This window comes from Saccostrea cucullata, unplaced genomic scaffold (genome assembly GCF_032062105.1).
Source record: "Saccostrea cucullata isolate Sc308-1 unplaced genomic scaffold, CSIRO_AGI_Scuc_v1 ctg221, whole genome shotgun sequence".
Classification (NCBI taxonomy): Eukaryota; Metazoa; Mollusca; class Bivalvia; order Ostreida; family Ostreidae; genus Saccostrea; species Saccostrea cuccullata.
In genome coordinates, this window is record NW_026931943.1 from 335,692 (window position 1) to 348,963 (window position 13,272).

At 30.8% G+C, this 13,272-nt stretch overlaps 1 protein-coding gene across 1 annotated transcript; it reads right to left on the reverse strand.

The window, feature by feature from the left end:
- Positions 1 to 1,506: 1,506 nt before the first annotated feature.
- On the reverse strand, positions 1,507 to 8,201 carry LOC134234082 (uncharacterized). The gene is made up of 7 exons (XM_062716147.1): positions 8,168 to 8,201; positions 7,811 to 8,092; positions 6,912 to 6,962; positions 5,915 to 5,977; positions 4,103 to 4,168; positions 1,744 to 1,780; positions 1,507 to 1,648 (listed from the first exon to the last, which is right to left on the reverse strand). The coding sequence occupies exons 2-7, from the start codon at positions 8,025 to 8,027 to the stop codon at positions 1,552 to 1,554; spliced, it is 531 nt and encodes a 176-aa protein (XP_062572131.1). The 5' UTR covers positions 8,028 to 8,092; positions 8,168 to 8,201; the 3' UTR covers positions 1,507 to 1,551.
- Between the last annotated feature and the right edge of the window lie 5,071 nt (positions 8,202 to 13,272).

A 13,272-nucleotide genomic window follows, 5' to 3' on the forward strand; every position in this document is an offset into this window, starting at 1 on the left:
CCTTACTTCCCTATTCTAGAGCATGTGTTTAAAGCTAAATTAACATTCCAATATTTCAAAAATGAAACACTCCCGCATGCATTCAATACTTAAGATAAAACAACCAACAGTATTCAAGATCAAAAATCCCTAAGACAAGACAAAATAGAAGCAGAGCAAACAGGGACTTCCAAAACAGAGTTGGAATCTGGTGCCATGGAGGAGTAAGCATCTCCTGCCGACCGGTCACACCAGCCGTGTGCTCCTTGTCATGATTGGGAAATAACGGAAAATCCATCTTCAATTTAGTGTATAAATGATGGAATAACAATTAGTATGAAAAACGTCAGGCAGCATCCGACTCAATAATAACTTGTATTTGCTGACAAGGGGTTATTGTATCGACCATAGAAATTATGAAATTATGATTTCAAACGAGACTGATTATATTTTTGTTTAATCAACTTGTTTGCCAATACCTTACATCGTTTAAGAAATTGTTCATACGTAGGACATGCTCTTGTGTATCGAATCAGCTAAGATAGTTGTCGGACTTTATCTGACTTTTATACAATTTGAAATATTAAGATTTTACCAAAATCAACAGCTTAAAAACTTTTTAACTTTATATACAACCATTCCCCATGATAAATTAAAGTCCAGGTGTTTTGATATCATTGACAGCTGCTTTTTCAATAAAAATGGAACTTTTAAAATTTACTTAAAAGGACTTCTGAGTACTTTTATGAACAACCAGATCTTTTTTTTTTATACTATTGCAAATGACCAATAACACGGTAAGTAAATTAACGAGTTCCATGTTTATTGAAAAAGCAGCTGTCAATGATATCAATAAACCTAGGCATTAATTTATCGTGAGGAATTGTTGTGCATAAACTGAAAAGTAGTGTTTTAAGCTGTTGATTTTGTAAAATCTTTTAATTTCAAATTGTCCAAAAGTTCCTTGGAATTTTTAAGTATCCACATCTTATTTACACCACTTTTTGAAAAAAATATATTTATACCCCTGTTTGAAAAGTGGGAGGGAGCTCATTGCTCACAGTTCCTCTAGTATTGCATAGTGCTATTAAAATTTCTCCTTCACTACTGTTAATATCATTGAATGGAATTACAGAAATTTTCTCTAACACTCTATGTATCTTTGTTTGTAGGGATTTATATAGAGTTGCAGAATCCAATATAGATATGGTAGTTCAATTCATTTTGGTTATTTGAGATTTTAAAGTGAAAGTTGTTGTTAACATTTAATGTTTTAAAAAGCTCTAAATATACTTAAGCTATGTAGATGCTTTATAGATACAATTAGATATATCATATCTTTTGCAACAGAGATGCCAATTACACAATTTCAAGGTCTTTTTGTCATATTCACTGTAAAAGGCTATGATATTCACTTTTCTAATATAGTTTTCTGAAATTACAAAAAAAAAAAACTTTGAAAAAGACGGGAAGTATTTAACTTCATAACTCCATGTAATTCAGTACATTCATTTATTTTTTTTGCAGAATAAGAGTACAAAGTGTTTTTTAGTCGTGGGAATTGTTTAATTTTCAAACTTCAATATATTGTGCTAGGCAATAACCGACTTCATCGTATTCATTTGCACCATCATTGGAATAGCATGTTGATTTCACATTGACATTTGCCCTACAAATTTAAATCACCACTAAGCAGATACTAGTGCAAAACCGAAATACAATGAACATCTTGGAACAAACATCGAAATCGTATGGAAACATTACCTTTTCTGTATGAAAATGTTACCATCTTGTGCTATTCCTACGAAGAAAAAATAATTCAATTAAACTAGCATATCAAACTTTCAAAGTCAAAAAGATAAACAAAATACAATAACTTTCAGTTTTACCAATTACAAAAAATGATACATACTACAGCATTTTCTCATTAAACAAACATAAAAAATGGCTGACACAATGCAAACTATCATCGGGATTGAACAAAGGGACGTCAAGAAGTAGATCCTACAAAAATCTAAACAAAAAATATTAATTTTGATTCAATGATACCAAAGTTGTTTTATCACAAATAAAGTTATTAAAGGATACTCCAAATATTATGCTACGTTAAGGTATGTCACTCGTCAGCTTTTTAGAAAAGTTCACGCAGAACCTCTTACTTCAAAACTATATATTAAAGTCCATTTTTATAGCAGATTCAATTTCATTAATATTAATGTTTTTACATTCGACGAAAAGACTGCTCAAAAAGCTACAAAGAAGCAAGCTTTTGAGGGACAATTTCTTATGGTGGAAGGATATTTAGCAGATAATTCTGGAAATCTGTATATTTATTAAATCTAATATCTTGGTACTTTAGCCTCACATACTTTTACTCGGAGAATATTTTCCATTATGATATTGCTAGGAATATTTAATATAGTGCAAAATTCCGAAATTCAAGGAACATCTTTGTCATACACAATGAAATCGTATATAGATTAAACCAACACTATCTAATATATTTATGGACAAATATGGAGTAAATACACAAATTATTCTAATTTAATAGACAAATTTCATTGTCTGGTGTAAGAAGAAAAAAAAGTTCAACCAAAATTATTTGCATATATTAACTTTCAAAATCCACGGAAAAGTAAACAAAATAAATGAAAACTTAATAGTTTTATTTATACCAAATTTTGGTGTTTACAAAAAATATAAATTTTATAACGTTTTATATACATTAAACAAACTTTTTAAAAAATGGCTGACACGTTGGCACAACGGCGCACTGGAATATGATCAAGTGATTGGATCCTGAACTCACTCTTACAAAAATCATAAATGACAAAAAATATTAATTGATTAAAATGACTAAAACGGTTGTTTTATGTATATATGTGAATAACAGTAACTAAAATAAAAAAGAGGGCTAAGAAATGGGCAAGAGTTCCATTGTGCAACTCCATTAGCGAAAACAGACGAAAAGTCCATGGAAATAAAGCATTTTCAATTTTTTATTAATTCATACCTGTACATGCATATACTTTGTTTACATATTTTAATGTTTGACCATATCATAGTAATTAAGGTATTTCACATCTATAACTATAACCGTTTCGTTTAATTTGGGAATTTGATTCTGATAATTAAAATATTTTCTCCAAAAATTTGAACCGTTGACATTTGTATTTTTTGACGTTGCAGATTGCTCCGGGTGTTAGAGAACGATATCACTTTAAATCTAATAACTCAAAAAGTTTTCAAGTAAACCTGATAAAACTTCATTATTTATCTGCCAAGAACATGCTTCATCCACCCTGAAAATTTCATAAAGATACATTAATTTCTTTAAAAGATATATTGTCTACGACATTTTGGGACAACCCTCGTAGGTCTTCATTTATATTTTAAAACAAGTTTTACACCTTACTTTAATAAACATTGCAAAAAAGTGAAGATATATCAAATAAGTTAAATTAATAAAATTTTTACACCATTTTTTGCCCGATAATCATATATTTTGACCAAGATTTCAAAATTAACATCACTGACCCCAACTTTTTCTTTTGATACTTGTGACTGATCGGCATTTAAGCTGTAAAAAGCTTGATTTAAGAAAAATGTTTTATTGTCTATTTAGTTTTTAATACCCTAAATAAGTAACTTTTAAGTGCAAAAAGATCACACAATAATTTATGCGAATTTACTTGCAAGATTTGTTTATTGAAAAATAATATTCAAAATATTTTACGTAAAATAAAATTATATTTATTGCCATGGCAATATATGATAAAATATTATATATGTTATAGTAATTCACCAAAAAGATAAAATCTAAGTGCAAAAAAGGTCAACTTAATGTACCGTAGATTAATAAGATGAACACTGAACCCTTATTTTCTCTGCGATTTTGAGTCACTCTATATGAGCACTTATCCAAAATATACTTCTCAAAAAATGCTTGATTTAACAAATTTCATTGTGTGACATGCCCTAAGTTAGTACATACTTGTAAGTAAATTCTTCAATGCAAATCAGTGTCAATCGTCTCTTTGTTAGAACATTCTAATCGTGTTTTTTCATTCATATGAATTAAACTCCTTTCATGTAAACCTAGCATTTTTCGCTTGAATCATACCTGTACTGAAAAGTTCATTTCCAGAGTCAGGAAGCAATGTTGTACTACTGGCAGTGCCTACAATGCCTATATTGTATAAAAGGATTAATATGAGAAATTACCGTGAACGTTTTTTTAATATAGAAAATTCGATAAGAGATCATGTTTTTTCATTCAAATGAATTTAAATCCTTTTATGTAAACCTTGCATTTTTCGCTTAAAACATACCTGTACTGAAAATTTCATTTCCAGAGTCAGGAAGGAGAGTTGTACTACTGGCAATGCCTTTATTTAAGTATAAAAAGGTTTATTATGAGAAATTACCGCGAACATTTTTCTTATATAGAAACTTCGATTGCAATAAGAGATCTTTTTATTTTTTTTTTAAAACCCGATTTCAAGAGTAATTGAATTGTAATTAAGGACATTCAACACAGTGGAAAGTTTGGTGGTACGACTCCAGATGAGTTCATTATACCATTTTTGAAGTTTATATATACACCTGGTTATATTTATGTACACGTAAGAATTGAAAATTTTTTCTTGACATCACCCTTTTTTTGGAACCAAGCTACAGTCAGAAAAGTTTTAAGAAGTCATCCGCAGATTCTGATTGGCATACTGGAATTTTAGCAAATATAAAATATCATTAAGTTGTATTTTGGCTGACATAATTCATATAAATTGTATGACCTTTGTTTTGATTTTTTAAAATCTGATTTTGACAACAGAATGTTCTTTCTATCCTATCAATTTAAAGAGCTCACGGTGGATATGAACAGTCCACAGGTAACACTTTCTCTTTATAGCCGCCTGTTCCCACCTTTGAAATTTCGAGGGGTCAGTGTTTTTGGCTCTCTTTGCAGATTTGTATAATTTATAGATTCTCTGACATCAATCACCGTTCGTAATATTCATCTCTTTTTATTCAAATAAAATATTTTGAGCACTTTTTTTTTCAAAGAGCAATATATGATAAGTGTATCAAATTGCCTCTTAAAATAAATATCTAGATTTTACTTTATATATATAGCTTTAATTTGTACAGCAATACATGCGACCTTTATTGGTCATTTCAATTTGATCAAAATATCGTTATTTTAGAAATATGACATCATAAAGTTTACGTTTTCCCGCCATGTTTTGTATAAAACTGCTTATTTTCAACAATTTTTCTTCCAGGAAATATACAGCGCAGCCTAGAACAAAATTTATATTTTTACAAAAGATTTATCCAATACTAATAAGTGACAGAAAAATTATGTATGTTCTACACTGCACTCTATGCTTTCCATAAAAAACATCAAGAAAAAGGCATAATTTTGGCTTTTATGTTAGATAGCAAAATAACATTACTTCTCATGTCATTTGCAGGCAGTGATTGCATATAAATGTGAAATATATATTGGAAATATTTCTAATATGATCTTTTCTACAAAATAAATATTAATTAAAAATATTTGAATATCATTCTAAAATGTTGGTTTTTAGGGGGCCAGAATTTGCTCTTATAATATATAGTCCTTTAGCATTACTGATTATCTTTATTTTTTTGTAACACGATCTCAAATTGTCGCTCTCTTGAAGTGGAGACCAGTAATTCGGATGATTCCTTATAAACTGAGCTTCCGCGTCGCTGAAGGTGCTGGCACGAAAAAGTTCCTTCATTGATCAATAGCCCTAAGTGCCAAGTAAAGGACAAATGCAACTCCCTACCGGCAAGTGGCGGCGTCTCCATATGAGTGAAAAATTCTAGAGAGGGATGTTCCACAAACAAAACTAATCTCAAATTGTATTTGGAAATAAAGATTTCGTTTTTTTTAAATACTTACGGTAGTCTTCTTGTTCGGACTCGAATGATGTTGATGTAGGCTTTGTTGACGTTGACAGAGAATCTAAATCATTATAACGTCGTGTGTAGGTGGTATGTTATGTGATATAGATAGACATATATTTATCTGTATAAATTCACATATGACATTAAAGGTCTAAATCCATCACTTAGGCCTTTCAACTAATTTTTCAAGTTGCACATATGGTTAAAAACATTGTATAGATAGATTTATAGGTACATGAAATTATCAAAAAAGATAATAACTTATGCATACTTTTAATTACATCATTAAAAGGTTTAATCATTTATAATTGACTTTTCCGATGTTGTGTTTAAGGACAGGTAACTCAGGTGTGAAAAATGACCAACTTAGTGCTGATTTATGAGTTATCGTTAATAGGAATGACATATAGGCTGCTTCAGCATTGGCATTGTTATATACACAAAAGGGTTCCTTACATTGTTTTGTACACAAAAAGTTTTGACCAAGAGAAAGAGAATGCCTTCACTCTACCTGAAATAACAGGGTCAAATGAATGGGGAACAGACTATATTCAATAGTTTTAACTCTCTTTGACGATTATTTTGAAGAAGAAAATTTAATGTCATGTTTTTGTGTTCGCGCTTTTTCGCTTCCTGTGTAAATATATATATTTTTACAAGTAAATGCAACAATTGATAATCTTATTTGTGTTACTTGATATATATGATTTCACTTTTTATTTTAATTAAAACTTTTAATTATATGCAGTAAAGTCCGCAACTATACAGTAAATAAGTTTAACAATGCTAAATTTTAAAACCACTGGATTCTACTGAGAGCAAAGAAACACTTGGGAAATGCTAAAAACTGCCTTACTTGTAAACAGTTAGATACCCGGCTCTAAACAAGTTTCAGCAGTGAGTTATCGTTCATAACATCGACCTCTGGCGGCAGTTGAAAGGCCTACATCACTGTTAACTGATTCGATAAAATTAAAAAGAAAACAACTTACCATGATCTGAAATTGTCACTTTTTTAGTTGACGAAGGTGTAATCATACAGTCTGTTTCAAAATAAAATTATTTATTATCATACGCAAGAGCATGCTCTACGTATGAACAATTTCTTAAACGAGGTAAATTATTGACAAGCAAGTTGATGAAACAAGACTATCAGCAGTCTCGTTTAAAGGCATCATTTAGTAAGTTCTATGGTTCGATACAATGACCTTGTCAGCATATACAGTTTAATATTGATTTAAATGCTGAATTACCTTTTTCATACCAATTGTTAGTCCATTGTTTATACACTGAATTGACGACGGAAATAATGACAACGAGCACAGTGAAGGGGATGCTTCCTTGGCACCTGATCCCACCTCTGATGTTTCGGAGGTCCGTGTTTGCTCTGCTCTTATTTTGTATATTGTTTAATGGACTTTGAGATTGAATACTGTTCGTTATCTCCATATCTTTCTTGATCAAATAAAGCTCCAATCAAAACTCTAATTGATATACATATCAATATCAGTACTTTGAGATTGATGTAATGTTTTATTGTGTAACTATTCATTATGCATTGCAGTAAATCTTTAAATTTTCTGCTTTTTTAAAAATAGAAACTCAGTTTATAGTCAGTTTTAAAACTCTTTTTTGTTCTCTGCACAAAATATATTTCCGATAAAAATCGACAAAAAATAATCAAAGTAAATTTAATCTTACGAAAAATATCATGGATATCTAATTTTTCTCACATCAAAATGTTAAACTTAATGGTACTATCGGCAGCAAAAAAAGAGAATGAATCTTTTTTTGCATCTCGTATTTGAATTTGACGTCAAAGAACTTTACTTTCAAATTACCTTTCAAAAGAGAGGAATATAATTAATTACTTAATTCTAGAAGGACATACCCTTATGGATTGTGACATTTTTCTCTTCCCGAAGATGTGTAACTCGACTTCTCTGTTTGTCTAGAGGTACCCATTTTATTATGTAAGTATGAGTCGGTTCTGCATCATTAAATATGAAGCTATGGGCAGTTGTTTCAAGGCTGAATAAAAATTTCGCGTCAAATTCATTCTGTACTACTACTTGGAATCGAAAGTAATGACTTAAGCTCCAGTGCATATGGATTTCACATCCAACTGAAACGACGCTGATATCATAAAATGCTTCAGATGCCGCACCTACAGCTAAAAGATAAATTCAAAACATTTAGCAATAAATCACGCATTTATGCATAATTAGATTTAACAACTTTGACATACGTGTTATTGCAGCGAAGTATATCAAACTCCAGAACATTTTTCATAATACATGTACATCAGATTGCCTGATTAATTTATATATAAAACACGATAAATGATTGGTTACATTTAACAATAGGGTGTGGATATATAGTTTCTTATTAGCATAAATTTATGCATATCCAAAATATGTAGTTCAATTAAATATTGCAAGTATTTATGTTTTTTGATTTTACAAACAATTTTTTATCAATCATTGTTTGCAAAGATTGATTTGACATAAACAAATACCCCTTTTGGCAAATAAGAGTTCTTAAGAAGAAATCATAATTTATATTCTCTTTTCTGGGAAAAAAATCTTTTTTATACAGAAAAATAGAGATTAATGAGTTTTTAAGTTATCAGTTAATGCAAAAAGGATCTTCCTGGTTCAAAAACTAAAGTTACCAAGGATATAATGCAGCATGTTGAATAAATATTTTACAATGTTTTTTTTGTGAATAGTACATTTGTATATTATGATTTCTTCTTGTCAATTTGCCTTCAATTTTTTGTGTTTAATTCAAAAAAGGATTTTCTTTTAAAAATCGCAAATGGTAAAATATTATTTACATCAAAAATAAAACATTACTTAAATTTATTTATTTAAAAATCAAAATTATTTTATGTTGCCTTTTTTTTGAAATACATGTATCTTTTCTTTCACTAAGTTTGGTACAAAATAGTTTTAGAACCCCGACCCCCTTCCGTTTTCAAGCAATGCAATTGGTTTCTTTACATAAACAATCCAATTTTAAAGTTATAACCAGTTCATTAGAATCCTTTGATTGTTTTAAGAATATATTTGAGGTCGGGGATATATGCATGACCAGAACAACTGGACATTGATATATTGTAATACTGTACTTGCACATCCGCGTACATTGCATTTAGCAAACGACAAGAAAATAGGAAAAATATTTACATGTATGAAAATTTGCTTCCATTTCACAGTATGAGACTACCACAAGTCGATCCATTCAGAGGTATGTGCTTGTAGAGTCGTGATAATCATATTGCACGGATGTGTCTGCAACACCCAGTCACCTAGAGACAGTTTTTTGAGAAGCTTGGGACAAGGATCAACCAACCAACATATAATAATCTATACAACCCATCAGAATGCAAAATTATACCACGTTTCTGCTTTATTTCTGAAAATCGGATGCTTTTATTCTTTTGAATGTCCGTATATATGATATGAAAACAAACAGCGCAATAAAAGGAGAGAAACCTAAAAACTAAAAATTTTTTTTAAAAAGTCTACAGATTAAAGAAATCTTTCAGTACAGTTTTGGTTAACTTAATTATTTATTGAAAGTTTGGAGCTAACAATTAATAGGAGCTACAGATTTCTCCGTATGCTCACTCCTCCATGATACCTGATCACTCTTCATTTTTTTTAAGTCCGTGTTCGCTCTGCTCCCGATTTGTATTATATAGTATCGACCTTGAATACTGTCTGTTATCTCCCTTTCATTCAAGCTGAAAAGTCCTTTTAAACAAAACAAATCATAGGCAGGGCAAACAAGGACCTCCAAAAGTCAGAATTGTTAAGGTGCCACGTAGCAGTAAGGATCTCCTGCAGACCGAGCATGCACAACGTATGCTTCTTGTCATGACTAAGGCAAAAAGTAGGCAATGGTCTAACAATTTGTATGAAAAACGTAAGTCTGCTGATGACTAAATGATAGGTTGTGTTTTGCTGCGAAAGTCGTTGTATCGACTATAGAACTTACAAAATGATGAATGCTAACGAGACTGTTGATATTCTTGATGTCAATGACTTGTCTCTTCTTAGAAATTGTTTATAGGTAGAACATGCTCTTGCGTATCGATTCAACTGAGAGATATAAACTCCGTATTAAGTTGATATAATAATATAATGCTAAATAAGAAGTTAAAAAAAAAGATGGTCATATTTTAATCATGAAGCTTTGTTGTTAGTTTACCATGAACGTCTTCTACTAAAATATTCAAACTTAAAAAATGTGTTAGATTTAGTGGAACATTCTGACTGTATTAACAAAATAATAATTATTATATACGAGTACAATTGACTGATGCTAATATATGTAATTTTACGATATGCATATTTATATATAATGTCAATGATGTCAAAAAAGTCTGGACTTTAATTTATATTGGGAATCGGTTATTTAAAGTGTTTATAACTCGTTTTTAATATCTATTGATTTGGTAATAAAAGCTGCTTTCAAATTTTTAAAAAAGTTTCTCTAAATTCTTCAGTATACAAATCTGACTTACATCCATTTTTCGAATATATTGTTGCACAGCACCTATGAAGTTTCTAATTCATTTTGTTAATATTTAAATGAGAAGTAAAAAAGGGCTTTTTCGATCTTTTAGTCGAACTTGCTATTTATTTTCTTAACGAATAGAATTTTTATAATTTAAAAATACTTGTTATTCCCCCCCCTCCCTGAAAACAGGAGGATTTGTTGATGCGGATTTCCGTCGGTCCATACGTGACGCTTTGGGAGACCCATCTCTTATCCTCAACTCCTCTTATACCACTGAATGAAATTTAATGAGACTTTCAATGATTCTTTTTTGCCTATTGCCATTGTTGCCTCCTATTTTAGTTTTTTTTATATGACACATATTTTGGGTTTCCTTTAGCAAAACACAGAAATTGTTCTTCATTCTATTATATTGAAGGGTAGCAATATTTAATCCACCCACAATTTCTCCTATACTACTAAATAAATTCAATGATACGTTTGCAAATTCTTTATTACATAGACCAATATACCATTTCAATCTGAACTTTATTTCTGATCTGTCATAGCAAAACATGGACTGCAAATGTCATTATACGACTCGTAATCACATTGGGGGGTCATTTTGTGAGCTCATTGCTTACAGTACATCCAGAATCCTTGAAAAAATGGGCAACATCTGCAGCAAGTTTAAGTTTTACTAACATGTATTTCAAACCAATAGTTATCTTTCTTTCTTCATGTTTTAATGGGATATATACGTATATGGAAAAAGCTCCAATTGGCAGACATACAAGAGTTATTTTATCTTCGAATTCAAAATAATTTCAACCTGTTAAACTGGTTTTCATTTCAATATTTTACTTTCTAATAGTAAGTAAAATATCTATATATTTTTGATTTATAGTTATGAAGCTCTGCCGGATTTATATTGTATGTTGAGCTATTTTGGAAAAAAGATACGTGATATCTGTAGTGTATTTGTAGTTTGCTTTTAATTTTAGTCTTTTGGATTTGTTCAGTAATAATTCTAAAAAAATAATCAGTAGATTACGGCGTAAATCAAGATATGTTTATAAGAGCTGTACATACACTTAGTTTCTTCCTTTATTCGAACGCAAATGTATAGCAAATGCTAAGAACTACATTGTATTTAAGGTCAAGATCTCGAAAATGAAAATTACCTAGAGCTATTTCAAAATTTGAGACACAAATTCTTTTGATAATTTGTTTCAATTAACTTACTGAATTAAGCCTTAATTTTTTTAGATATTTCTACGTTATACACTTTAATATTAATATCGTCGCCCACGTGGCGCAGTGCTTAGAGCATCTGCTCTAGAGTTAGGAAGTAAGGGGTTGACCTTTACGTCGCGGGTTCGAATCCCATTGTAAGACGGGACCTTCGAATGAGACGTTTAAACCATCTCATATCGCTTTAGCTGTCACTATAAAGATCCTTGATTGCTCAATGACCATTAATGCCCAGTATTTGAAAGTGACGATAAACATTACAAACAAATCGATAATCGCAGATATAGAAAAGCATGGCAAATGTAAATATTGCATTCAGTATATTGTATTGATTAAATCGAATTCTTTCAATTTTTTATGATCATAAACCTCAACATTTTAGATTTTTATCATGAAATGCTTAACTTTTTTCTTTTTTGCACACCGCATAGCGTTAAATCGATATAATGTCTGTTTGTTCTGCATCGGTAATCCTTCGTTTTCATGTATAGTATGTTGGGATTATTGAGTCTGCAGATTTTATTTTTTAGCTGTTTTTTCCGTAATTTAGTATCTTTTTGCAAAATTAATTTTTCATCAACATCTAATTAACCGTTTTCCATAGCGATCCTACGAAAGCCCAGAAGGCTCATTCGAGATTCGAGTTTCCAAATACGAGATTCGAAATTCGAGATTCAAAATTCGAAATTCGAGATTCAAAATTCGAGTTTCGAGATTCAAGATCCAAACGAACCAATCAAAAGCGGGTTCAACATTTGATTATTTCCCTTTATTATGTTTTTACTATCAAGAAATAGTTCAATATAATTATATCAAATGGGCCATTTGATTAAATTACAATGCAAGAAAAAGTGTTATATATATTAGAGGGAAATTTAAATAATTAATGGAATTTTGATCAGCAAAAAATATTTTTATTTATATTATAGATTCTTAAATATTAAATAGATTTCATATATCAGGAGTATATATATTTTTGAATTGTCTACTAATCTTAAATTTTATGCATTTCCTGTGTTAGGAAAACCACAGGTACTCGTGAAAGGTACCACCCCCCCCCCCCCCCTCGATATTCAACCCTAGGGCTTATTGGAAATTTTTTTCACAAGTTTTATTTATTAAACTTATTCATCATGTATACAATAACAAAAAATTGTAAAATCAGCAGAATAATCGCTCAACACCCCCCCCCCAAACTCCAGTCTGTTTACGTTGTACCCCCACTGGTGTTAAATGCATTTATTTTGTTTTAACTTTATATGTCGATTCACTGTTTCTACATATACAATGTATTTCCAGGGGCGGATCCAGGAATTGAAGTTAGGGGGGCGCCAGATTCAGGCAGGGGGTCTGGGGGCCGCCTTGAGGCCCCCAGTGGGTCCAGGGCAAAGCCCTGGTGGGGGCCAAGGGGGCGAAGGTTCCGGAAGCTCTTGGATTCTAGAGGTTTTGTAGGGTAAAAATGAGGTCTTCCGAGTAGACATTTAAAACATTTTCTCGACAAACTATGTTTTATGCTAACTTGGACAATTTTAAGGGGGCGCCCCCCCCCCTTATATCTGCCACTGATTTCTGTCTTAGTCCATGCTATCG

Bases quoted from the DNA above. Each gene is read 5' to 3' on its own strand.
- LOC134234082 (XM_062716147.1), bottom strand. From the start codon at position 8,027: ATGCACTGGAGCTTAAGTCATTACTTTCGATTCCAAGTAGTAGTACAG. The intron at 1,781-4,102 runs GTATGATTCAAG...TTTTCTTCGTAG, and splicing joins AAATGAACTTTTCAGTACAG to GAATAGCACAAGATGGTAAC. The intron at 1,649-1,743 runs GTAATGTTTCCA...TTAAATTTGTAG, and splicing joins AACATTTTCATACAGAAAAG to GGCAAATGTCAATGTGAAAT.